At 34.8% G+C, this 26,109-nt stretch overlaps 3 protein-coding genes across 6 annotated transcripts in view; 2 read left to right on the forward strand and 1 right to left on the reverse strand.

Moving 5' to 3' along the window:
* The window catches only part of UFSP2 (UFM1 specific peptidase 2), a 29,972-nt gene extending 28,414 nt beyond the window's left edge, over positions 1 to 1,558 (forward strand). The window contains exon 13 of the mRNA XM_011364005.2: positions 1,540 to 1,558. The gene's annotated coding sequence lies outside the window, so the exon portion shown is untranslated. The remainder of the gene's footprint in view (positions 1 to 1,539) is intronic.
* LRP2BP (LRP2 binding protein) lies at positions 1,540 to 22,699 on the forward strand. Of its 2 annotated transcripts, XM_023532889.1 has the most exons (10): positions 1,540 to 1,623; positions 2,856 to 2,982; positions 3,798 to 3,910; positions 6,550 to 6,663; positions 11,686 to 11,828; positions 11,909 to 12,014; positions 13,089 to 13,312; positions 14,732 to 14,906; positions 17,081 to 17,193; positions 22,617 to 22,699. In XM_023532889.1, the coding sequence occupies exons 1-9, from the start codon at positions 1,579 to 1,581 to the stop codon at positions 17,144 to 17,146; spliced, it is 1,113 nt and encodes a 370-aa protein (XP_023388657.1). In that variant the 5' UTR covers positions 1,540 to 1,578; the 3' UTR covers positions 17,147 to 17,193; positions 22,617 to 22,699. The 2 variants fall into 2 exon arrangements, with proteins under 2 accessions (XP_023388657.1, XP_011362302.1); XM_011364000.2 differs by lacking the exon at positions 22,617 to 22,699 and having other exon boundaries at positions 17,081 to 17,599.
* The window catches only part of SNX25 (sorting nexin 25), an 84,209-nt gene continuing 78,952 nt past the window's right edge, over positions 20,853 to 26,109 (reverse strand). For all 3 annotated transcript variants that reach the window (XM_023532885.1, XM_011364006.2, XM_011364009.2), the window contains 4 exons: positions 25,588 to 25,654; positions 22,637 to 22,818; positions 22,003 to 22,103; positions 20,853 to 21,460 (listed from right to left, as the gene is read on the reverse strand). In XM_023532885.1, the coding sequence (XP_023388653.1) occupies positions 21,380 to 21,460; positions 22,003 to 22,103; positions 22,637 to 22,818; positions 25,588 to 25,654 (431 nt within the window). In that variant the 3' untranslated portion in view covers positions 20,853 to 21,379. The remainder of the gene's footprint in view (positions 21,461 to 22,002; positions 22,104 to 22,636; positions 22,819 to 25,587; positions 25,655 to 26,109) is intronic.

The following is a 26,109-nucleotide window of genomic DNA, read 5'->3' on the forward strand; positions in this document are numbered from 1 at the left end:
CAATAAAACATTTGAGAATATTTTTTAAATGGACTTCCTCAAAATTTAAAAAATGAAGTGTCAAAAGAAACTATAAAGGAAGTGAAAAGACTCCATAGAATGGGAGAAAATATTTGCAAATTATTTACCTAATAGGAGTCTACCATCTAGAGTATATAAAGACCTCTTATAACTCAACAATAAAAAGGCAAACAACCCACTTACAAAATGGGCAAAGAATTTAAATAGACATTTCTCCAAAGAAAATAAACAAATGGCTAATAAAGACATGAAAAGATGCTCAATATCATTCTTGATTAAGGAAATGCAAATCAAAACCACAAGATACCACTTCGCATTCACTAGGCTGGCTGTTCTCAAAAAGATGAATTACAATAACAGGTGTTTATGATGATGTGGAACCCTTCCTTGTACATTGCTTAAAGGGATGTAAAATGCTGCAGCCACTTTGAAAATCAGTTTGGTAACATCTCAAAATCTGAAACATAGAATTACCATATGACCCAGCAATTCCACTCCCAGGTACACACTGAAGAGAACTGAAAACATATGTCTACACAAAAACTAGTACTTGAAAACTACCAGCACTATTCCAAAAGCTGGAAACAGTCCATATCTTTTAAGTGATATGTTCATATCATATTACTTGGCCATAAAAAGAAATTAAGTACTGATACATACTACAACATGTATGAAACTTGTAAACATTATGCTAAGTGAAAGAGGCCAGACACAAAAGACCACGTATTGTATGATTCCATTTATATGGCATATCCAGAATAGGCAAATTTATAGAGACAGAAAGTATAGTATATTAGTGATTGCCAGGGGTCTAAGAGAGGGAGAAGATTGGGAAATCACTCTTCTAGAGTGATGAAAATGTTCCAGAATTAAATATTGGTGATGACTGCACACCCTTTGCCTTTAACATTTCCAGCAGCTAGAGATGGGGCAATAACTAACTAGTGAAGAGGATTTAAGAAGGACACCATCAGCGTCCACTCCACCTGCTCTTCCCTTTAAAATCGTAGATTTCTTTCAGATTTTATATCAGCAATGTCTACAGTTTATATTAGAAGATTTTCTAAATTTACTGTACTTTATGCAAACAATTGTCAAGATTCAAATGGTGTTATATATAATCTCAAAGTTTGACAGTAATAAACACATACTCTTACTTTTCAAAATCTCTTAGCTCTCATTTTTTGAAATTAAAAATACTAAATTTTGGTTTACCCTCTTGCAGGAGGCCTGCCATTTTAAAAGCTCATATTAGTTTTGCTTTCTGGAGAACAGTATAGAATAATGATGAAGTTCACTGGTGCTCAGGGCATCCCGGCTGTCCTACCTCCTAGCCTATAGCCTGAGGCAAGTTACCTAACTTCTTTACTGTGCCTCAGTTTCCACATTTGTTAAATTTCATAACAGCCTCTCTTTTCCTAAAGTTTTGTGTGAGTTAGTGCCCCTAAAGAGCTTAGGACAAAGAAAAATACCTGGCATTTAGTAAGAGTTCAAGAAATCTTTGTTTCTATTTTCTAGACCCTCTGCAACTTTCTATAAGCTACAGCAACAAAAACCATGTGCAGTGTTGTAACCACAGAGGAAAGCATGGGCTCAAAGGAGGTAAGGTATTGTTTTCTAATTTGTTTCATTTTTGATGATGATCTTGAATATGCCAAGTTTTTTCTTAGCCTTTTTGGATTCTGTAGCCCATTGAGTGACTTCAGTAAAATAAAAACTTCTATAACCAGTTTCTGGGTAAACTGATAGTGCTACCAACATCATCCTATTTGGATAGTTTTTCTTCGAAATACTTTACCTAATATCACCTCGCCCTATGGAAACTTATATTCACTAATGAAACCACAATATTTTTGTAATCATATAATCAAAGAATTTTATATATCTAGGAACAAACATTTTGACATCCTCTAGTTCAAACTAACTACAGATGAAGAAATTGACTCTTTAAAAGATTAAATGACTTCCCAAATCACAGATACTTCCATAACTTTTTCTCCTAATATACTGAATTATCTCTCTTTTCTGCACTTCTTTCTCATTAATGAAGCAATTTATTATTCAAAATAGTATGGTATAAATTCAGCTTTCCAGTCACACTAAAGGTTGGTTGAATTCTTCTTCTCACCACCAATCAGGAACCTGTACTGGAAGGTTGTTCCTGATTGGTGAATGCCAGCTATAACAGTAGAATGCCAAGGAGTAAACACAAAAGCATAGCAACAACTGAGTTTACTGTCTCACTACCCTCGGCCTAGGCTAACCTGGACTCCTTCATCCCAAATGAGGTGGCCTCTACATTTTATATGAAGGCTTTGATTTTCCATTCACCTGTGATCCATCTTATAACATGGCAATCCAATACAGACAGGAAGATAAAACTGAATAAAATAAAGTATATTCCCAGGTAAAATAAACAAATACTTTAATGTGAAATAGATTAGTATGATCAGCTTCAGATACAAGGCAACAGGAAGGTACCAATGTATAAGAACTATACCATGGGCAGTGTCACCAAATCCTACTAGTGGCAGCAGCTGTGGTGGGTGACATGACCAATGCATTGTAGCATATAAACTCATAGTTAGAGAAGACAAATAGCTCTCATTAGCTTTGTGAATGATGCAGATGTGGAAGATGGTTTTGCTTCTCATAGCCATAAAGGCCCTGGTTTCCTAAGAAGGAATATTCACAACCCAGAGCTGGTAGGTTGGTGCCCTGTACCTCAGCAAGGCAAGGAGGTTACTTTTTATGAGTGCCTAGTGGAATGGAGTCTCTTTTTGCATTTTTCTGAAGGAAGACATTTCTGTCTTATTTTTTATGTTTGTTTGCAGAAAGCACATCGTGAAAACTGGATGAAGTTGACCAGTGAAAAGTTGCCCAAGAACTCCTTTTACGCCTCTCTATCCCAGTATGCTGCCAAGAACCAAAAATTCTTCCAACAGATAAAGGAAAATACTGGTACGAATTCTGATAATATTTTCACTAAAAGTTAATTCTGTACACTAGGGAAAAAAGAGACAAGAAATATGAATCTTATTGCTGTCAAAAAAGTGGTTAACTTTACAGTCCTTTCTAGCTTTTCTATGAGAATATGTGAAATTGGGGCTTGACTCATCTGGTAGCAAATCATCAGTGGAGAGGTTTCATAGAGCCTGATCCTGACTTCACACTCAGAATTTTAGGACACCCTTCTGGAAAAGGGAAGCTAGATGTCACTTCTATTAAGAACAATACCATAGTTTACTTAAAGTTGGCATTTAAAGCTATTATTTTTTTCTGTAGTCTTTAAAAATATTAAATTGGGGATGGTTAGCTCATTTGGTTAGAGTAGCTCTAATTAAATCTCAAATTAAGAATTTCCCTTACCCAGAGGACAGCTTTGCCTAAAGAATGGCACATAGACTGCATTGCTAGAGCTCTTGCCTAGTAGTAAACACAGTTACTGTGAAACCCAGTCAACCAATATTTCTTCACTTGATCTTAGCCAAAAGGCCGAGAAGTGATCAACAAATATTTCTCGATTGTACAAGGCATAGTGTTAAGTATTGTGATAAGCCTTTTTGTTTGTTTGTTTGGGTTTTTTTTGTTGTTGTTTGTTGTTTGTTTTTTTTTTAGGTAATGCTTTTTCCTTTAACTAAGGAAGCCAGTTTTAGGAATGAGAACTAGGAAGGAAACTAGTATAAATGGTGCCAGATGAACTGTAGATATGACTTCAAGAGAGAAGATTCATATTGTATGGATAAAGATGGAATTCTTTACCTTTTTAAAATCAGATCATTACAACCATGCTAATTTAGTGGATAAGGCACTGCAGATCTTGAAAGAAAGAATAAGAAGAGGGGATGCTGTGGCATATTTCCTACGAGGTCAACTATATTTTGAAGAGGTATCATTTTTTGTTTATTTGTTTTCATTTCACATAATGCTGTTTTTAGATCCTTATAGAAAAATTTCCTGTAGAGTTCCTTACATTGTAATACCCAGTTGCAGCTTTAAGTGGGAGACATACACAGGTACCAGCTTAAGGAAACATTTGAATTTTCTTTATAAAAGTCATTCTAATGAAAGTCACTTATAGGAGACATTTTGTATAAAATTCGTTCTTACACTAATATAAAAATCTAATTTTTGTATTTTTGCCAAAATATTTAATATCGCTTATAAAATATTTTCATGTTAATAACAGTTGAAGACCCTGATTCTTATCTAATATTTAAAGATACCTTATATGTTTCTCTATAGAGTAGGAGGGAATTGCCCTCTTTATCCACATTAAGCTGAGGTATCCTACAAGATAGATCTAGGAGAAACTGTGCAAACTGTCACTTCAACATCAATAATATAGCTTCAATCCTTCATTGAACCCAAGGGGAGAATGTGAAAAGAGACCAGCTGTCCGTAATCACTCACTATCCATTTAATATTTGGGCACTATTCACCTATATCCTACTTGCTCTGTAATCTTTTGACGGCTCCTTCATTCATTCTGGCAACAAATATCTGGTGAGGACTCATCATACACCTGTCACTATTAAGATAGCATAATGTTTAAAAGAAAGATGTCTCAGCTTTGGGCATAGTTCGAATATGGTTCTATTGTTTGTTAACTGTTTATCCTTGGGCACAAATACTTAACCTCATGATGCTTCAGTTTTCTTATCTGTTAAAGGGGGATAATAATATGTATCTCACAGAGCTAGTGTGAAGATGTATTAATTATAAAACAGGGCCTAGCACCTAACAAGTGCTTTATAAGTGTTTGCTATTATTGTGCTAGGCACTAACTATATAGTGATGAAGAAATTAGAATGGTTCCCATTTCATAAAGTTTACAGTCTAGTAGGGGAAGATGATAAATAATTATATAATTACAAATAGGGAAAAAGTACTACGAAAGCCATTAACTGCATACTATAATAGAAAAAAAACAAAACAGAAAATAATGGAAAGATCTGTTATTGAAACTAAAATTTGAAAAAGAGGAACTAGGCAATTCAAACAGCCAAGTGGAAGCACATTCCAGGTAGAGGGGAGAATAAATGAAGCGTTCCAGAGATAAGAAAGAGCTTAGTGAGCTCTAGGAATTAAAAAAGATCAACGTGGTAATAAACAAGGCCAAGAGTAGCTCTAGATGCACTTTGTTTAAAATGTAATAAGAAGCCATTGAAGTGTTTTGAATCTGTGATGAATGGATTAGAAGGCAAACATGGAAGGAACCAAGACCAATTCAGGGCAAAGTTATAACAGTTCAGGCAGGAGAGAATGGTGATCTTGAGTAGAGTGGTAGCAGTGGAGCTGGGTCCTGGATTTATTTTGGAGACACAATAATGGCATAATGGATTATAAACAGAGAAGTGGGGAAGAGTGAGTTTTGAGGTGATGATCAAGAGTTCAGTGTTTGGACATGTTATATTTGAAATGCCTATTTGTCATCAAGGTAGATAGGTTTCAAAGTAGAAACTTACTTGTAAGAGTCTAGATCTCAAAGGAGAAGTTTGAGTTGAAGGTGTGTATTTCAGATCTTCTAGCACGTATGTGGTATTTAAAATCATGAAAATTAAAAGAACTTAATTACTTCTTCTGTATATTCTAACTTTTCTAGCCTTCTCACAGCTAAGCCAAACATTAACCAGAAAAGGGAATAAATCTTAATTCAGGCATTTATTCCTGTTATGTGTTCTTTAAAAATAAATGTTTTTTAGCATTTTAGTGCAGTTTTTGTTCATTTTTTCAATTTGTTGATTAATTATAGTTTATGAAAAGAAATTCAGTTATTTTTATATTTTCCAAAAATTGTTTTTCTCTGCTCTTCTCGTAATGACCTTCCAATTCAATAAGAAACTCTCCACATTACAAATGATTCATTTTTTAGTGTGAGGCATTTTCATGTTGGATTAAGATATAAACCCCATATTAGTCCCTTACATCTTAGGATATTTGTTATCAGATTGTCTGACTGCTGAAGAGCCTTAAATCAGTGACACATAATATATAGGTTTTCATAGGAAATATGGGAGGAAAATAATATTAGAGAATCACACATTTGTTTTTCCATGTCTTCTCCCAAGCTGGAACACTGCAAAACTGGAGGACATGAGTCATAATAATAGTGGATATTTAATAATAGTGAATATACTGATGTTCAAATTTTCTCTGAGACTTTGGCCCCAGCTCTGAAATGTCTCAGATTTCAGGAGTGGCAGATGATGTACCAGGCTAGATTGAGCAGAGGAATAGCATATCATTTAGAGAGAGAATTGACAATAACCAAGAATAAGAGTGAAAGACAATGAGAATGTTACCCAGATTGCTCCTCATCACTTTCCTCAGTTGCCATATTTAGGTCTATTTAATTGATTTTATAGTGCGTTGATTGTTGTCAGTGACTTACTAGCAAATTCTACAAATCTGTTGCTGTCTTTTGTTGTTTTATTTGATGCTGCTAGCTAGATTTAGGTGGGAATTGAATAATTGAAATTACTTCAAGATAATAAAAATAATTGACTATTTCCTGGGAGCTTATAGGGATGGTATGAAGAAGCATTAGAACAGTTTGAAGAAATCAAGGAAAAAGATCATCAAGCAACTTACCAGCTAGGAGTAATGTATTATGATGGTCTGGGAACAACTGCAGATGCTGTAAGTTATTGTTTTGCGCATAGTGTTTATGATTTCATTGTTAATGGATTATTTGATACAATTAAAATTATATTTTAATAATATGTTTTTATTCTTATATTTCAACAATCTCTAACCTTTTACGATTTAAAGGATAGCAGTAGTCATTCTTACATTTGTCTGAAAACAAATTCTTTTTGCTCCTTCTTGCTACCATTAACTCAATAATTTTCTGTTTTAATGTTTTCCTTTATTTTTCAAAGTTATTCCAAGGCTACATAAACATGGAGATAAGCTGGAATATGCAAAAATGGGATCAAATTCTGCTATCAAATATGAACATTGTTGTTATTTTAAAGTATATTCTTCCATGTATTGCCTCATGTAAAAATATGTGTGTGTATATACACACACATGTAAAACTTTATTAAAAGTGACACCTATGGTATTTATAAAGAACAACTCTTGCAAAGCATACTGAAATATTTAGGGGTGAACTGTACTGATATTTACATATCTACAGATAACTTGTAAGAAGTCAGCAAAAGGATGAAGCATATACAGCAAAATATTATTACTAAGAATCTATATGATAGTTATGCAGATTTTTATTGTATTCCTTCTACTTTCCTGTGTGCTTGAAAATTTTTATATAAAAAGTAAAAAACATCTCAAACTCATAATTACTGCAATCATTAGACAAATGTTAATTTGTCAAAATTCCCATTAAAAGAGAGTAAATATTAAGCAAATGACATAAAATTTTTTAATGGCTCAATAAAGATATGCAAAGAAAATGTCATAGAAACACAAATTGAAACTTAATGAGAAATGATAATTCTATAGTAATAAAACTCTGTTCAATATGAAAAACATAACAATACAGAGCCTGTATGTGCCAAACATCACAGCATCAAACTATGTAAATGAAATGTATTAAAAATAGACAAAATATTAAATTTAACTTTAATTTCTGAATTTGATAGATAATATTCAGTATATGATATGTAAATTTTATAAACTATGCAACATCTACACAATAAAATTCCTGACACAAAATTTTCAGACTCCTTGTTTCAGATACCAAAATTGAACATATACTAGGCATTTATGGTTAAGTATAAAGAAAATCACAATAAACACCCCCCGAAAAACATAAGTTATGTGTGACAATGCTGTTCATTCCTTAAGATTCAAAGAAAATGTATTCGGTTTGCCCTTATGCCTCCAATTTCATGGATTGTCATAGTCAAAGAGCTTCAAAATTAATCTGAAATATTCAGATTCCCTATGTTCTCACAGTCCCCTTTGCTCTTCTTCTTTTTTTGCCAATTCTTTACTCTGTACTCTTTATCTATGTGGCTGTTCCCTTATCTCTGCCTTAACATAGGTCACAGCCTATTTCCCTCAATGATCTCATAAAACAAGGATTTCACTTGTAGCATTGCTTCTGCTGAAATGTAGGGGACCGAGAGAGGACCACACTAGATCCCACATAGTGAACTTTAACTTGCTCGTCAGTCATTTCAGTTGCTCTCTGTTGAGGACATCTCACTGGTCGCAGTACCTCACACGATTCTTCACAAACTTGCTAAGTTCTCTTCCTGCCTCACCCTTTCCCCTTTCTGGGTCTTTTCCTTCTACCATCTCCTTCACTGATGCAAAAATAAATTTATCTCACTTACTCATACAACATAATTTAGCCATCTCTATATCTGCCTTTCTTTCATTCAGGTCTCTGTTCAAATAGTATTTCCTCTGAAAGCTTTTCTATGGCCATGTTATCAAAATAGCCTCCTTTATTTTCTTCACAGACTTAATGATTATCTCAGTTATTTCTTCCTGCTTAACTTGTTTTCTCCCTAATTGGAATGTAAGCTCCACAAAATTAGGGGTTCTTGTCTATTTTCTTCACTGCTAAATCCCCCAGAAATTTAGAACAGTGTCAGACCCACAGTAAACCCTCAACAATGTTTACTGATTGACCTGTGGCTGACAAGCTGACAATGCTGTTATCTAGGTATTCTCTCAAGGGGCTTTTTCAAAGTGTTTTCCTAGAGAAAGTTAATATTTCTCTAAGAAAAATTATGGTGGCAGCTGTGAGGATAATCAAATATTTGCCCTTGTTACAAACAATATTACATTAAAATGATAGAATAACCAAGTAAGATTTAGCTCAGAAATTTAATAATTCAACATAAGGAAATCGATGAATATAGAACTTAAATTAGCTTAATAAAAGAAACCATCTGATGGTTTCGGTATGTATTGAAAATTTCATAAAGCTCAATATTTATCCATAATAAAAACCTTTAAAAAACAATACTAGGAAATAGTTCTTTAAAACTTAGGAGTAGCCATATAAAGTTAAGAGCCCAAACTAGAGATAGTCCTTTTACAAGGAGAAATAAAATATTTTCCACTACTCACACTGACCTACTCTTACTGTCTCCTGACTATCTTTCAAATCTGTCTCTGGCCTTTTATTCCCATTCTGTTTCACTCAGGCTCACCCTCACTCGGGTTATAACAAAAGCAAATCCAATTTCTGCTCTTGTCCCTAATTCATCATTCATTTATATAGTCACCAAAGCCATCTTTTCAAAATACAAATCTGATCATGTCCTGTTCATCTTTAAAAATTTAGAAAGACCTTCACATTAATGACCAAAAGAAAAGGGCACAATTGAGACCGTTTCTATGGACAGCCATCTTGTTGGCCACTGAGCAGCCATATAAAGTAACATTTACATGGTAAAGTCTTTAGTGTCCAAACCAACAACTGCCATTCCAAACCCTCACCCAAGCCCCAAGTTTGCTGTCTGCCTGCTTGCTGCCGTCACTGGGGCTTCACCAGGCAGCACGAGGCCAACCCACTGTGATTGTATCTGAACTAGACGCCAGAATTCCATTTGGTACCTTGACTTGACTTGGTCCCACCAAGACTCACAGCTGTATTATCACTGCCTACCACATAAAATGTATGCCTCTCTGGTCCTCTGTCTTCTCATATATTCTTGACTCCATATTACTTTGTTTTCTCTCCCTCTCTGCTGCCCTCCCTCCTAAACCTTCTAGCTGGTAAATAAACTTCCCCATATCCTCAGGCTTTTCTCAGACTACTTCTTTCACTTCCTTGCCATAACCGAAACTTGCTTGTGTCTGACAAGCAGCCCTCTTTAGGGGAGGATTCTCCTTCCACTATCCCAGTGTACTATAATGCTCAAAGTAGAGCTGGCATTATTTTCATTTCCCAATTCACTTTTCAAACTATTATCTCTCCTCTACCCCATATACAAGGTGTCCCTATTTTTAAGTTCATATCAACTCATTACTCTCCTACTTCTTTCAATTTCCTGGTCATTGGTCATGTGCTAACATGAATCTTAAAGCTGTCTCTGGGATTACAGTTTTCCTTCCTGTGTTATCTCATCAGTTTACCTGACATTTGAACTAAGAACTGAGCAGCAAGAAGGAGCAACCATATGCAAATGTAAGGGAGTCACATTCCAGGCAGAGGAAATCACTAGTGCTAAGGCCTGAGGAATGAAAAGGCTAGCACAGCTGGAATGTAGTCAAACCAGTAAGACAGGTGCCAAACAACATGGGACTTGTATTTATAAGTATGTGTATCTTTTTATATGTGTTGCATATTTACCATTTCTGGGGCTCTTAATTCCTTCCTATCAACCTGAGTTGCCATCTGCCACCATTTCCCCTTTCCTTTCAATCTGAAGAACTTCCTTTAAAGGGCATTTCTTGGAGTACAGCCTGCAGGTGAAGAATTATCGCTGCTTTTGATCATCTAAAAATATCTTCAGTTTGCCTTTATTTTTGATGAACCGTTTTTGCTGGTTGACCGTTTTTTTTTTTTCTTTCCGCACTTTCTAAAATCTTCTGGCCTTCATCGATTCTCATGCGAAATCAGTAACTAATTATATCGTTTGCCCCTCTATATAATGTGTCATTTTTCTCTGGCTGTTTTTAAGATTTCCTGTGGCTTTCAGCAGTTTGACTATCACGTGTGCCTAGGGCAGCTCCTTCTGTTTTCATCCTGCCTGGGCTTCCAGTTGCAGTTTTCAAAGATTCCCTTCTCCAGCTTATGTTTGTTTTGATAAAATTTCCAGTGCCTTTAAAAAGTTGTCTTTATGTTGTGTCCAGATTTAATCATTACTATATGTGAGAGGATTTACACAACCACTTCACTCAACTGCCATTATTACCTTAAGTGCCCTCTTACTATCCAGCTGGGGGGAAATGGTAGATGCCTACTTCACACATTCACAAAAATAAACCAGTGTAACCTGGGACTCACTAAAACACCTTTATTTTCTCATCTATTACTGTGGCATTTAGCCAGCAACAGCACATTCAGAAAACAGTGAGGGGGTAAAGGCTAGAATGTAGTGTATAAACATGATTGTCGATGATTGTCAAATATCATTTTCTTTAGAGTGATGTTTGAAGGCTTGTGTCTGATGGATTTTTGGAGTGGGGGCAAGCCTTTCGTTGCTAGTGGTTAGAATGTCTTCTGGGCACTCCTTGTGACTATGAAGATGCCATATGATGATTTGTATATTGGATGTACATTATCATTGAGCACACTTAGTGAAAAGTGCGCTTGAAGAGAGAAGATAGCATTTGTTTGGGGCTCATAAGTATACTGTAAGAATTATAAATGTGAAAGAAGCCGCAGCTATACTTATACGTTGATCAGTTCCAAGAACTGCGCTGATTCAGAATAAGGACTAGAAGTTGGGAGAGACAAGAAAAAAAGGAACCCATATCGAGATGTAATGCAACTCTGGAAGCTGTAAAATGAGAGAGATGCTGGGAATGCTTACTCAGATGTCCTAGTACTTCTTTCCTTCCTTATTTCCAGCCCTGCAGACTCAAGGACAACATACCACTTGGGCAAATACAGTCGTTACATTGTATCACGTTAGGGGGGAATGCTTTATAACATTATTGGGAGAAAGAATTTAGTTTGGGTAAAACTAAAAACTAGGGGGTTTTTGTGTGTGTTCTTTTCCTTTGTGGAAGGAAAAAGGAGTGGAATATATGAAGAAAATTGTTGATTCTCCATGTCCCAAAGCAAGACACTTACGATTTGCAGCTGCTTACAACCTCGGAAGAGCTCATTACGAAGGAAAAGGCATTAAACGATCAGAAGATGAAGCCGAAAGGTAATCCTAATGTGAAAACAAGACTTTGTTTTAATCAAATGCTGAAACAAAGAACAACTTGCCTTGTCTTTCTCTTTTAGACTGTGGCTTTTTGCTGCAGACAATGGAAATCCAAAAGCTAGTGTGAAGGCTCAAAGTATCCTAGGATTGTATTATTCAACAAAAGAGCCCAAAGAGTTAGAAAAGGTAACATTGATCTATTTTTTTTTAATGCTAGCATTATATTTAGATTAGTATTTGGCTTACTATTTCTTTTTCGAAAGAATGGTTGTGAGGAATAAGTGTGTAGTTATGAATCTCTCAAATTTCTTCAAAATGTACAGGAAGTTTACATTTTAGAATCTTCACCTTTTGCTCATCTATGACTGCTACTTTCTCTGCCTCTACCAAAGGAGACCAAATGTGAGAGCATTTTGTATGCTATAAAAAGCTACACATACAAAATATTATTATTCCATAAAAGCTATAAAAAGAGTCCTGAAGTAAAGCCCAAATCCTTTTATGTGAATAAATTACTACATTTGATTTGAGGAAGTAACAATAATACTAATAACTAAAATATACTAAGAACTAATTAAAAAGTAAATCCATTTAAGATTTTTACAGAAAAATAATATCTTTAATCATCAATAATTGCAATATTTTCCAAGAGATCTTATAGGTGGAAAGATATGTAGGGCTGAGTCCTACTTGTAAGGGGCTTTAAAGACAAACTTGTAAGAGGCATCTAAGACCCTCCTCAGATAAGTGAGAAGCCACTTGGAAATAACTTTTTAAACTAATTTATATTCACGGTAGCTGAGTTTTAAGCAGATGTGCTCAAGCCTCTGTGTAGCTTTTATCCTTGATTGCCTTTGATCTTGAAAGCACCATCTTTGAGATCCACTCAGAGCTCTGACTTCCCTGAGCATCAGCAGCTATGCCCTCTTGTCTATGCCTCATAGCTGCTGTGTCTCAAAGCCTTGCAGACACTTCCTATTCTCCACTTTCTAGATCCTTCCTATAGAAAATGTGAAAATACTGAAACCAGAGACAGCTGAACTCTCTAGACTGTGACCTCACCTGCACCATGGGGTAGACAACAGGCGGCCTCACCTTAGCACTCTCTCAGGCATATGAAATCGGTGTTAGCTTAAAACACCTTCAAGGAGCTAGAACTATTTCCTAGAGATGAACTAATAGGACTATCTTATCATTAGAGACTTTTTTCTTTCCAGAATTTCCTTATGAATAACAAAATGAAACTGTGTCTTTTAAAAGGCATTTTATTGGCATTCAGAAGCATGTGGCAATGGGAATCTGGAGTCCCAGGGTGCACTGGGGCTCATGTACTTTTATGGACAAGGCATCCGCAAAGACCCTGAGGCCGCCCTGCAATGCCTAAGGGAAGCGGCGGAACGTGGAAACGTCTATGCTCAAGGGCATCTCGTGGAGTATTACTATAAGATGAAATTTTTCACAAAGTGTGTTGCATTTTCCAAAAGGTAAAAAGGCCGGATGAATGTATTTACAAAAATTCTTACTGGATGCTCTATGCCAGATGTGTTCATAGAACTCGCTGCAATATTGTAAATGATGGCTATCGAGAGCTTGAAACGTGGCTAGTGCAACTGAGAACGGAACTTTTAAATTTCCTTGGATTTTAATTAATTTAAGCAGCCACATTTAGCTACCACATCAGATAGTACAATTCTGTGCCATTAGTCTTCAGGATTTCAGTGCTATTAGCTCTGTATACCAGCGAGCTTAAGCAAGTTTCTTAATTTTGGGGGCCTCAATTGCTTTATAAGAAAATTTTTATAAGAAAATACTTATGCAGGATTATAAAAAGTGTATATAAAGTACTTAAGATAGCTTGATCAGAAATGTTTATTAAAGAAGTTTTCATTTCTTCCTCCACCCTTAGCCACAGGTTCTATAACTACACAATTGCAGTATAGCTTGATAAGGACTATAAAATGAGAATAATGTTTAAAAGACTCCAACACTAACATCTTATAAAATATTTGGAAATTTCCATAAAGTATATGGAAATTTCTTTTCTCTGAGCCCACGTACTTTTCTACATTTATTTATCCATTATGTACAAAAGCAACATGCTTTTGGATGTGCTCTAGAGCAGCTGTAAAACCAGGCTGATGTATTTCCCTTCCTGCAGAGCCAACAGGCTCCATTCCTCCCTAGCTGGGTCTGAGGAAGGCAGGGGCATAGAGGATGAAAGAGCCGCTGCTTCTACCCTCTCCTCCCCAAGATTTGGCTTCCAGGCAGCAGGTCACTTAAAGGTGTGATCTCTAATGTCCCAAATCTCTAAGTGCCCATGTGATTAAAATTAAGACTTTAAATAGTTCTTAAAATCTTTGAAACTTTCCATTGTTTGCCCACATTCCTATTCCCGATTACATTATGGTTGACATGGAGTTGACTAGATTTCATTTTCACACAATTCTCCATATTTGTGTCTGGGTTATAAAAAGATGTGCAAGTTTCTTAATTTTTTTTCTGGTCCTCTGTGACTGAAGTCCAAACTTAAGGCCTATGTTTAAATAAATGATCCAAAGAAATTGAAAATACTTCCCCCCACCCCCCGCCATTGTTGAAACCTGCAAAGTGATATTAAGTTTAAAATATTAATATTACAAGGAAAAGAACCTTTCTTTTCTAGTGGCTGTTAAACCTGATGAGTATAATCATGGGGAAGCTCTACAGCAACCACTCCAGTAGTTCCTCTTCCCCTGGTGTTAACTGACTATTATACTTACCCTTCGCTGTACAACAACTTTAGCTCTCAAACAGGTAGAAATGGGGAAGTCACTTTGGGCAGAAGGACAATTTCTAGCATGTCGCTTGTAAAACTGTAAACCATAACTGATATCCTTTTCATTTCACAACTTACATCATAACAGGATCGCAGACTATGATGAGGTTCACGACATCCCCATGATAGCCCAAGCCACGGACTGCCTCCCGGAGTTCATCAGCAGGGGCATGGCCATGGCCTCTTTCTACCACGCACGATGCCTTCAGCTGGGCTTGGGGATCACAAAGGATGAGGCAAAAGCTACACACTATTATTCTAAAGTAAGTAAGCCTGAGGACAAATATAAGTGGAATTGAATGGAAATTTCTAGGTTTTTATAGTTGAGACTTAAACATCTTTATGGATTAGTGATTTTTCCTCAATTACTGTGCAGATAACCTCTGTCTACTGAGAGGTGGTCAGCCATACAGATTGTCTGCAGACAATTATGTCAGATTCTTATTGGCATAATTAAGCTCAGAGATAAAAGTCCTATTTTCATGCAAATTATTCTCTCTCTGATATTATATGCAGCCTAAGGCCCAGCATCATAACCTTAAAGCCAGAAAGTTCATGGGTCTTTTACTCAGAAAAAAAGTATGAATCAATATCCTCATTCTAGTCACTTAATGAAATGTAGTTTGTAAAAAAGATTTTTGTGTGACATCTACCACATTTGGGAGGAATATTCATGAGTTTGTAATCAATTTATTTCACATCTAAAATCAAGCAACTGTTAAAAAGTGGGGAACGGATGATGAGAAAGGGGAAAAATCATAGTAACTGCAAGTGAACTTTTAAAAAAAGAAATAAACAAGACTGTGCATGCCTTATGTGGATGACATTAAGTTCAAATTAGAATTACATCATTATAAAATTTATAAAGCAATTCATGAAATGCACAAATTGTTCAGTTTGAGCAGAAGAACAAGGCAAGGAACAATTTCCTAAGTCCCTTGCCTGAATCTGATCTTATAACAGACTATTAAAACTGCCTGGGGATCTTTGAAAAATTCTAAAACTAGGGCCTCATTTCAGAACAAGTCAACCTCTGTCTCAGGCAGTGGGACACAAAGTGTATTTGTTGAAGTGCCTCAGGGGATTCCAGTGAGCGGACAAGTTTGAGAACCCTAAATTAAAGAATTTTGTTTGAAATTAAAATTTCCAGAGCATTAAGCTCATATTAATACATATAAAAACAAAGTACACAAATACAACTGATCTTTGAGGTATTTACCAGTACACCATTCTATTAATATGAGTAAGTTGTTTTTAACAATCTAAATGTTCTATGTATATATAATACCTCTTTCCAAACCAAGTCAATTTCAGACTGTATGCTATCCTTAGCATCCTCTATAAATAAATACAAGCAGAGAAAACTTTGGGTCAAAAATATCCTGAAATTTGGTATATGTTCATCCTAAATAAAAGAGCAAAACAAACTACTTGTAATCTTAGAACAATTTTCCATATAGTGGGAGATAACAGCCACATTACTCAGTTTTGACTATTGTATTTTATGGCAGATACTTTTAAAATGGAAAAAATTCAGATGTAGTAAGCCAGTAAAGGGTCTGGAATCGTGTCAGAGAAAAAGGACACGAGGGGGTCCTGAGTGGTCTTCACCAGACTGAAAGGCTGTCCTGTAGGAAAGGAACTGTGGGAGGGAGCAGTATGTCATGGGAAAAGGTGAGGCCCGAGATGGCAAAGACAGTGGTCTCGGCTCTGCCTATCAGGCTGGGTGACTACCAAGCACTTCGCCTCTCAAGGTCTCTATGAATCCAGCATTATATGTTCTCCCAGGACCCTTCAACAAATGTTTCTAGAGTACATGAAGGGAAATTTTAGCTTAATATAAAGAAGAATTTTCTAACACAACTGTTCAAGAAATAACGTTTTCCCTATAAGATGGTGACTTCTTGCCACTAGAAGCAATAAAGCAAATATCTAGTGACCAATTGTCATAGGTACCAAAGTGACAATTTCTGCATGGAGTGAGGTTTGGATGAGATAACCTCCGATGTCTTATCCCAATTCTTCACATTTTCTGAAATTATGCACTATTACTTGTCACTATTTACTTTAGTCATAATAAAACTATGTATTTTAAAATAAGAATACAGCTGTGCTGCTATTCACAATGAGATAATAAGTTTGAGGCCAAATGCTTTCCGTATTACTTACTTTAGTAATTCATAATATGAAATTTATATAAAATTTCCTCTTTCAAATGATAACAGCATGGTTATTTTTAGTATGATTTTTTTTTGCAGAGGCTAATTTGAACTTCCCTTTTCAGAATGGATATGTATTTTAATTAAGAAACTCCCTTGAAATTTATTGTACTTTACCATTCTTAAAAACAAACCAAAATTTTTTTAAAAGGAAGAAAGAAGAAAGACACAACAATTCAAGGTATATTGAAATAACTGACTCTATCTTTGATTTTAAGGCTTGTCGTCTGAATCCCGTACTGACGGATGAACTTCATGCTTTACTTATTCGTCAAAGGATTTAGACCATAGTGCATTTCAACAAAGATCATCAGTCCTAATACCTTAAAATGTGTGTATTTTTATAGTAGATATGTTTGGTTATTTTCTGCATCCCAAGTTAGTTACATTATCCTGGTTATTTTACTGATGACATGTTACCTTCGTTCTCAAATTTGTGTTCTGTAACTTACAACTTGAAACCTAGCTAAAGGGTCAAATTGCTGAATTTCCTCAAAGATCCAGCTCTTAGCCTACAGACTGGCCTAAACCACGTCAAATATTGAAAACCATTCCAGAAAGCAAATATCTTTTTTTCCTTTCTTTAAATACAAAGTATCACAAAAGACTTAGTGCAGTCTTAGTTTTAATAACTTCAGAAGTATATATGCTACAAACTAAATTGGTACAGCCACTCTGGAATACAGTATGGAGGTTCCTCAAAAAATTAAGAATTGATCTACCATATGATCCAACAATCCCTCTACTGGGTATTTACCCCAAAGACTTGAAAAGTCATATCAGAAAAGGTATCTGTACACCGATGTTCATAGCAGCATTATTCACAGTGGCCAGGGCATGGAAGCAACCGAAGTGTCCTACAATAGATGACTGGATAAAGAAGCTGTGGTACATATATACAATGGAATATTACTCAGCCATAAGAAGAGATGAAATACTGCCATTTGCGACAGCATGAATGGACCTCGAGATAGCTAGGCTAAGTAAAATAAGCCAGACAGAAAAAGTTGAAAACCACGTGACATCACTTATATGTGGGATATAAACCTAAAAGCAACAAATGAACAGAACAAACAGCAGTGACTCATGGACAATAAACTAGTGGTTACCAGAGAGTGGTAGGGAGGGGGAAGGTAGAAGGGGTAAAAGGGGTCAAATATGTGGTGACAGAAAGAAATCTAACTATGGATGGTGAACACACAATGCAATGTATATATATGCCTTACTATTGAATTGTACGCCTGAAACTTAACTGGATTTAGTTAATCAATGTCACTATAATAAAAATTTAAAAAAGAAAAAAATATGTGGGTTTTGAATTTTTCATTTTAACTAAACTTTTAAATTTAAAATTCATAAAAATAAGAAATAAGAAATTTAAAGAAAGTTTCAAATAATTTAGATACATTTGTGTAGCACTTATACTTCTGAAATTATTAAAGCTAAGACTGTACTAAGGCTTTTGGGACATCTTGTAGTTTCAAAAGTTTCCTTATAAATAATTAGCTGATTTATGTTAAACTTCAAAAACAATGAGTTTAAGAAACTGTTTAGAATCATGCCTCTTCATATCCCTTAAAAACCTTAATTTAATGAGTAAAACAACTGCTATATTTCTGATATCAATTAAAGCAAGATGTTCTTTGTGCTTTAACTCATTTCTACATTTTAAAAAACCTAAATGTATTTCAAAGCAAGATAAAATGTAAAAAAAATCTCAATGAAATCATCTATCAATATAAAACTATAACTAAATATCATTAAAAAATTAAATAAGAGGCTTTCCTGATATCAATGACATCTATAAAGACAAAGGTTGACAGTAAAAATAGTAGAATCCATAGGCAGAAGATTGTACAGTGATATAGAGCTGCAAATCAAATATACTAAAAATGATATGTCTAAAAAATACCTTAAGAATATCTTTTTTGTAAACATACTAAACTAATGTGGCTTTATTTTACAAATCAAAACCATCCTTTCTGAAAGTGGATTTAAATAAAATCTCGTTTTAGTAGTGGGAAAATGCAATTACTATGTAGATAGCGGTCACCGAAGAAGTATTGCATGGCAGAAATTACTTTGCTTTTGTTTTATGTTCTGGTTTGCCTATATTACTTGAACTTCATTTTGCTTTTACGTAAAAGGAAGAAACTTCAACAGACTTAGGTCTGTGACATTCTCTCAACTGGTCATATACTTCTCCATAAAATCTCTTAAAAAATATAAACTTAAACCATCCCTGAAAGCCACTCCTTTTCTTTTAATATCTCTATTGAAGACTCTCCATTCTCCCCCAGTAACATGTTTCAATATCTCAAGCTGTTAGATTTCATACCTAACTTAAATCTTTCTATAATACAAGCCCACTTGCTTTGCTCTTGTTCTAATATCATCCATATACCAATTTTTCAATCATTTGAAGATCCAAATTCACAACCAATATTCTCTTCCCCACACTTAATCTAGTTCCCTAAACCTTTTTTTTTTTTTTTTTTAATTTTTATGAGTTTATTTGAGCCAAACTGACAGCATATGCCGGGGAGCAAGATATCAAATGCTCCCCTTAAGCTTTTCTTAGAATCTTAAAATAGCAATGTAAGAAAGCAGTGTATGTTGACTTTAATAGAACATTTAATAGATCTGCTATATTTCTTCATCCTAAAGTAAAGAACACTTTTTTAACTGCTATTAAAACACAGGTCTGAGAAATCCTAAATGTAGAAATTTGATGTGTCATGTGGTAATATGCTATGCTTAAATATCTTCGGTGAATCCAACACAATTTAAAATTTCAGTTTATGTAGTTACCATAAAGCTGGTGCTTCTGGCACAGGTGAGCCGCTGCAAGCTACCACTGCTGCAGACTGTGGTGGACACCTTGACCTGTGAGTGGAGTCAGTCAGACTTAATTTAAGTGAGTTAAGGCTTCCAGATCATTAACCTTTTGAAAAAATCAAAACTTCAGTAAGATTCAGTAAGATTCCCTATCGGAGATATATCATGAAAAGTAAGAATTTATCTTAAAGGTTAAGTAGTCAATATAGTTTTTTTTTTTTTTCTCATTTGCAGTATAGACAGCTATCGTTTAATTATGCATGAGATGGACATTTCCAGGAACTGTGTTATGATGAGTTTCTGGGGGTTTGGTGACTTCATACTGCTTCTCTTCTCTGAATGTCTTTTCTACATCACTCTGAAGGATCATTCTTATTCATATAAATAGCCAAATTTTTTTTTTCCCTAAGTGTCATATATTCTGGTTTGAAAAAAAGAATCAAAGAGCTGAAACTATAAGAATCACAAAGATAAAATTTGGTTTACTAATGTTTAATCATTTATCTTTCAGAACTTTTGTTTCACATCAAGAACTTGGCAGATATGATCTATCAATGATATAGTCAATACTGCTTGTAGATAGAAGTTTTCTTTCATAGATTCAAACTGAATTCCTGCCTACTAATTGTTTTGCTTTCAATATTCTTGGAGGTTAGAGAGAGGAAAGTGTTTTATTATTACTGCATAATAGATGCCAAAACACAGGAAAATTGATTGAATTGTCCATTAATAGTGGGGCCAGTATTAATAGCAAAACATCCATACTCTGGATCTCACCTAGTGCCCCTACTAGTCTACAAGACTTGATGATATAATCATGTCCTCAAACTCCCCAAAGTAACTTCCCCCCACCTTCTGTTCCCCTCTCATTCCCACTCATCCTTCAAAGTTCAGCTCACATCCTGCCTCCCTAACGCATCATTTCAAGCACTGATTTGGCTCTTCTCATTCACATTAAAATCTTATTTTTCACATACTCATTCTGTGTCTGGAGAAAGGCAGCAAAGTTTACATTTCCTTGCATAAATACCTACATACACAATGTTTTCTGCAGAAAAGGCACTTGATAAATATTTGAACTGCCTGAAGTGTTTCAACTCTTTTTTTTTTTTTTTGAGATATAAGCATCGTAAATATCATAGAACTCTAGGATTCATTTTTATATTTTATTGCTTCAAATGCTTAAAACTATGGGAAATCTTTGGTAAAAATAAAGACAATAAAATTTTCACAATAACTTTACACAAAGCATTGCACAACAATGTTCAGTCACATGAAATAATATAGGAATGTTCAGAATCCTCAACGAGGAAATTAACTGTACAATATTCATAGTTCTTCATTTTAAAACAAAACTGTTCTCATAAATATTTAAAATATTTCCTAGGTTCTTAACACATATTAACATTTGTATTTCAATCAGTATATTGAACTCTAAAGTATTTATATTCTTATTAAAATAAAACCCAATAATTAACAGAAGTCTTTTTTTCCGTTGCCTACTACAGCATCAAGTCTGCCCTCTCCGCCCCCATTTCTGCTTACTTCACATAAAACTAGAGGGAGGTAACTAAAATAAAAATCAATTTTGTTCTCAGTCAAACCCTCTGTGGAAAAGAGGAAAATGTTTCATGTCTATTATTACACAGACATTTCTCTGGTGGTTTATTTGTGCAGCTTCAAACTTGACCAGCTTTAAGTTGATCTAAATGAGCTCTCAGCTCAGGACACAATTCAATTAGCAGCAGTTCCATCAGCACCTGAACCAAGAAAGAAGACAAAAAGAGTAGAAAAATGTTTTTTCTCTAAGGATTTACTCAAATAACTACATTTAAGAGAAAAGTCCCATTTTAGGTCTGAGATTTTCTCAGTGAGCAAGTTACTCTCAAACAGATGGAATTAATAGTTATTTCATGGTCTCTTTACCAATATCAAACCATCGACAATATTTAATATTGCTATAATCAGATGACTGGGAAAGAGTATGTTTTGCTGAAAAAAAAAAAAAAAAAAAAAGCCGAGCAAAACTGAACATACAGAAATGTTGGACATCAAAAGTCAAGAGAGACAAATAATATGAGAGAGTGAGGATGATGCATCCACCAGGGGCACTTTTTTCTTTGCTCTCTTTTTTTCTCCCAACCAAACTGAACAGACAAAAATGAAGCAGAGAAAATGGGTTGAGAGTTACAGGTAATAAGAATGATTAAGAATATAAAGAATTAAAATCTACCCTTATATGTGACTAGAAATGTAAAATTGAAGAAATAGTTAACTCTTTGGTAGGCTTTAAATTACTCACATATAACAGATGCTTATTGGCTCTTGTTTCTTGCAGTGCATTGAATATTTTTATTATTCCATGACGGGCATTTTGCTGTCCAACGAGGCTCTGAAGCATATCTGAAAAATTAAGTTTATATTCTGTTGCTATTATTGATAAAGTCCACATGCTCAGACGTTCAGTGAAGGAGATATTACATGATATGTACAGAATAAATAAGGACACCAAGGCATGAGAAACATGATGAGTTTTTTCAAATGTTTAAAGAGAAAACAAGTTTATTTAGAATTTTTCAACATAAGGCACTTATACAAACTATGATTTTAATACATTGCTACCCAATTAAAAATTAAGCTCTCAAAACAGTGTACTTTAGTAGGATTTTTAAAGCACAAAATTTATTAGCTGTTCTGAAACATTTTTCTAGTTAAAAGAAAGTATTATAACCAGTACTGTTCTTGTTCAGGATCCTCGGTGTAATTTCTTAGCAAGGGGCAAGACATGATTTAAAAGAAAAAAAGAGTGATTATTTTTTTTTCATTGTAAACACTGTTTCTTGAGAGACATAAATGAAGAACATTTAAGGTTAAGTGAGCTAACATTCCCTTTCTATCTCTGTACTTGCTCCGCAGGATCAGAACCCAGGTCTCACCTGGAATGTTTTCAAGTAGCTTCTGCTGTGCTCTCTGTTTCGTTTCCTGGCTTTCTTCTTCGCTTCTGATTTTGGTTGGTGGTGCCAATTTCCCATGTGGCCAAAAAGCATCCCGGAAAACGGTGATGTAGTAAACGAACATTTGCTCACTGAAAATCCAGTTCACTGTATCCCGAATTTGTCTTTTAAGAGAAAATTATTTCTTGGATGAGGTTTAAAAAAATTTTTATACTCTATTCTCAAAAGGCATTTATCAATGGGTAGGTTAAGATACAGCCGGGTATAAATGTTTGATGAATAAACTAGGAATTGGATTTTTAAACCCTGGTTCTGAAAGTTGTGTTTGTTTGTTTTTGTAATACTGAATGACCATTTATTCCTAAAGCTTACATTTTCATTGGTACTGACTTCTCCAAATGATTGTCATGTAGTATCTTTCAATCTAGAAAGACAAGAACTGAGAGGAGATTGACTGGTTTGTTTGAAGCTTGCAACTACTCTAAATGTGCATGGTACTTAATACACTAATTTCTCCATGAAGCGGTATCAACCGAAAACATAAGTTCATTTAAAGACTGTTAAAAGTGGTCTGGAAAAAACGTCCCTGAGCTCCTGAAGTCCTGGGGGAGAACCAAGCTTTTTCCCTAGCTCTCTCTTGGTGTTGCTATGTCAGATAAAGCTGGGCAAAGAGTTCTCTGACCCAGGATATGCATCTCACATGCTCACGAGGCAAAGGCAAAAAAGATGACATCTTCTCACAACAAAGTAAAGGACTCTGGAAAGATACACTGCTCTCTAGCCATTTCACATTTCCATGGGAATGAAAACTGGGCAGATATTTGACTTGCACAGTTAGAAATAAAGGGCTTTTATCTGGTTACTCAAGTCTTCCACACAACCCTATTTCATCAGTTATTAGTCAAATTCTAACCAATTACAGGATTTCTGCTGTTATGATAAGTAAACACAGTTCAAAGAGCCCAAGAGTAAATTGCGAGGTTGGGAGCAGGAAAAGAATCATTTTAGACTGTTAGTAACAGAAAGACCTGAACTTTTAAACTCAATTCATAAGTAATAATGAATTAAAAAGCACTTTTAAGAATCTGACTTCTCGACCATATTTTTAAAGGAACACTGTAAAGTTTTTAGAAATTAGTATCTGAAATAAATGTTTCAAGCCCAGTACTTTGCACAGTGGCCAGTCACTACTGAAGTCTAAACTGAGTCAAAACTATGTTAATTGTTTGTAACTGTATGTCTAAGATACTTCCATGTATTGCCTAGAACTGTGCAACTCATATCTAAACCAAATAAAATAATTTTACTAATTTAATAGGGCTTCTGCTTTAAGAGAGAACCTGCCTGCCTGCTTGGGAAAAAATTACATAAAAAGGCAGACATCTTATGTTTCCTGTAGTCTTGCTTTGGGTTACTCTACATAAAGCAGTAAAGAAAGAAAATCTCATTTGCAATTTAAAATCAGGTAAGTGACTCTCACCAAAGGCCATCACTTAAGTATTCTCTATCAGTTTAGGTCTGCCTTTCTATTAGCCAAAACCACAGGAAGCTTTTCAAGCAATTCTGGTATGTGGAGTTATAGTTGGTACATGGCAAGAGGCACATATTGTGTTGCTGCTTATTTTTATGATGTCTCATCATGTGCTAAAGGCAAAAAAGCAAAGGGCCGGGGGGCTCCATAATTCCTCTACCTGATAGAAAGCCCATTGAAAATTCTCTACATGAGTCTCTCCTCCAGCCCTGTGAAAATAATTGACAAGTGTATTCACCACTCACAAACTGCAGCTGCTCATTTTGTAACTAAGAGTCAATATAGTAAATAGGAGCAAGGAAAGTATGAATGATTTGCTGAAACTGAAAAGGAAAATAAATTAGCGAGTCTGGAGTACAGAGAAAAATAGGGCCATTCTGGAAATTTTTTATCCAAAGTCTGTCAATGCTAAGGTTAAGAGGTTTGCCTTAGACTGAAATTATAAATTATAAACAGGCCATTTTTGTGATTAAAACAAAATCCTAGGATATTAACTCAAAGAAACCACTATTTTTTTTATATCTTAGAAATAGAAGTAAGAACTTTTGTTTATGACCACAAGGAAAATATATTCTATTTGCAAATGAATAAAAAAATAATATGTTCTTTTATGTTTAATTATATATAAATTTATAAAATTTATATGATAAAACTATCTTATTAACCTTTCACGTTTGACAGTTAAATTAGTCTTTCAATTGGAAAAATTTGATTAACTTCATCTTAAAACATAGTTGCTGTACAAAAAAGTGTTTCTCCCCCTTATTTTTAGCAGTTGACTCACATTTTTACTGTGCAGGAAAGCTATAATGTTTATCTCCTGAAGAATAATGGTTATGGAGTTAAACTTTTATGTATATGGATAATGTAATATTCGAATATATATGGCTTATAATAGTGTTATATGATACATACACACACCCCTGATGGAAACTCAGATATTAACTATCTAGAGGAATTACCATGTTAATGTCACCCAATTCTAGAAAAAATACATAGTTTTCATTTCCAAGTACATAATTGCCATGTGATGCTCATCTTACTTTCATTCTGGCTTAGAGTCTAAGCCTTCACCTGATTCGCATCATGTTATATAAAAACACTGTGCCCAAGATACTCAAACCAGTCATTACAATCAAAAGAGAACTTTATAAACAGAATCTTCTGACCCTCATCAGCCAGAATGCCGGAACTAACTCGAGCCTTTCTCATTTAGTTCACCATGCATTCTGTGGGAGAAATTCTTTCAGAAATCTGTATCCTATTCCAATCTTAGAATCGTTATCAGAAACAAAAAGAAAATAAAATATCTTCAGGGATATCACTGGCTACTATATCACAGGTAGTTTGAATATTAAGACAGAGTAGGCATGAATTCAAATATTAATTTTGTGTAACTCACTTGTTGATGGTTCTTCCAAAAGTGACCTGAACGAGAGCAATTAATGTTCTTCTCACCCATTTAAACACTAAAATGTAAGTCAGAGGAAAACTATTATCACAGGATACCACAATTATGACATTTTCTTAGCATAAATCTTACCACTTAACTCAATCTGAGTTCTGACACCACATCAGGGCTATGATATTTACAGAATTTGGGTCTAGGTTAGCAAACTTCTGCCTAGGAAAATTTTTCTAACTAAGTTTTCATTTTCTACCGAGCAACTGATAAGATGAAACTTAAGAGTTTTTACAGCTTTCCAACGCCTAAACAACAGCTGAGCCAGCAAGTGGAAATAATACTTTACTTCATATGTCCCTGGGCTACTGACAACATGTCTGTTTTCCACTAGCAGGTAGTGTAATTCCCATTTTAGATTTCTGTCTGGCTCGTTGAACCCAATTTTCTAACACACTCGTTCCTCTGAATGAGAAACGTGTAGTCAGATGTTGACAAATATTTTGAAATATTAATGAATTG

This window comes from Pteropus vampyrus, unplaced genomic scaffold (genome assembly GCF_000151845.1).
Source record: "Pteropus vampyrus isolate Shadow unplaced genomic scaffold, Pvam_2.0 Scaffold92, whole genome shotgun sequence".
NCBI classification, from domain to species: Eukaryota; Metazoa; Chordata; class Mammalia; order Chiroptera; family Pteropodidae; genus Pteropus; species Pteropus vampyrus.

What these genes read in the sequence shown, in the direction of transcription:
- LRP2BP (XM_023532889.1), top strand. Translation starts at nt 1,579, where the DNA reads ATGTGCAGTGTTGTAACCACAGAGGAAAGCATGGGCTCAAAGGAG. An exon ending in AGCCCAAAGAGTTAGAAAAG is followed by an intron (nt 12,015 to 13,088) that starts GTAACATTGATC and finishes GTCTTTTAAAAG; the next exon opens with GCATTTTATTGGCATTCAGA. An exon ending in TGTGTTGCATTTTCCAAAAG is followed by an intron (nt 13,313 to 14,731) that starts GTAAAAAGGCCG and finishes ACATCATAACAG; the next exon opens with GATCGCAGACTATGATGAGG.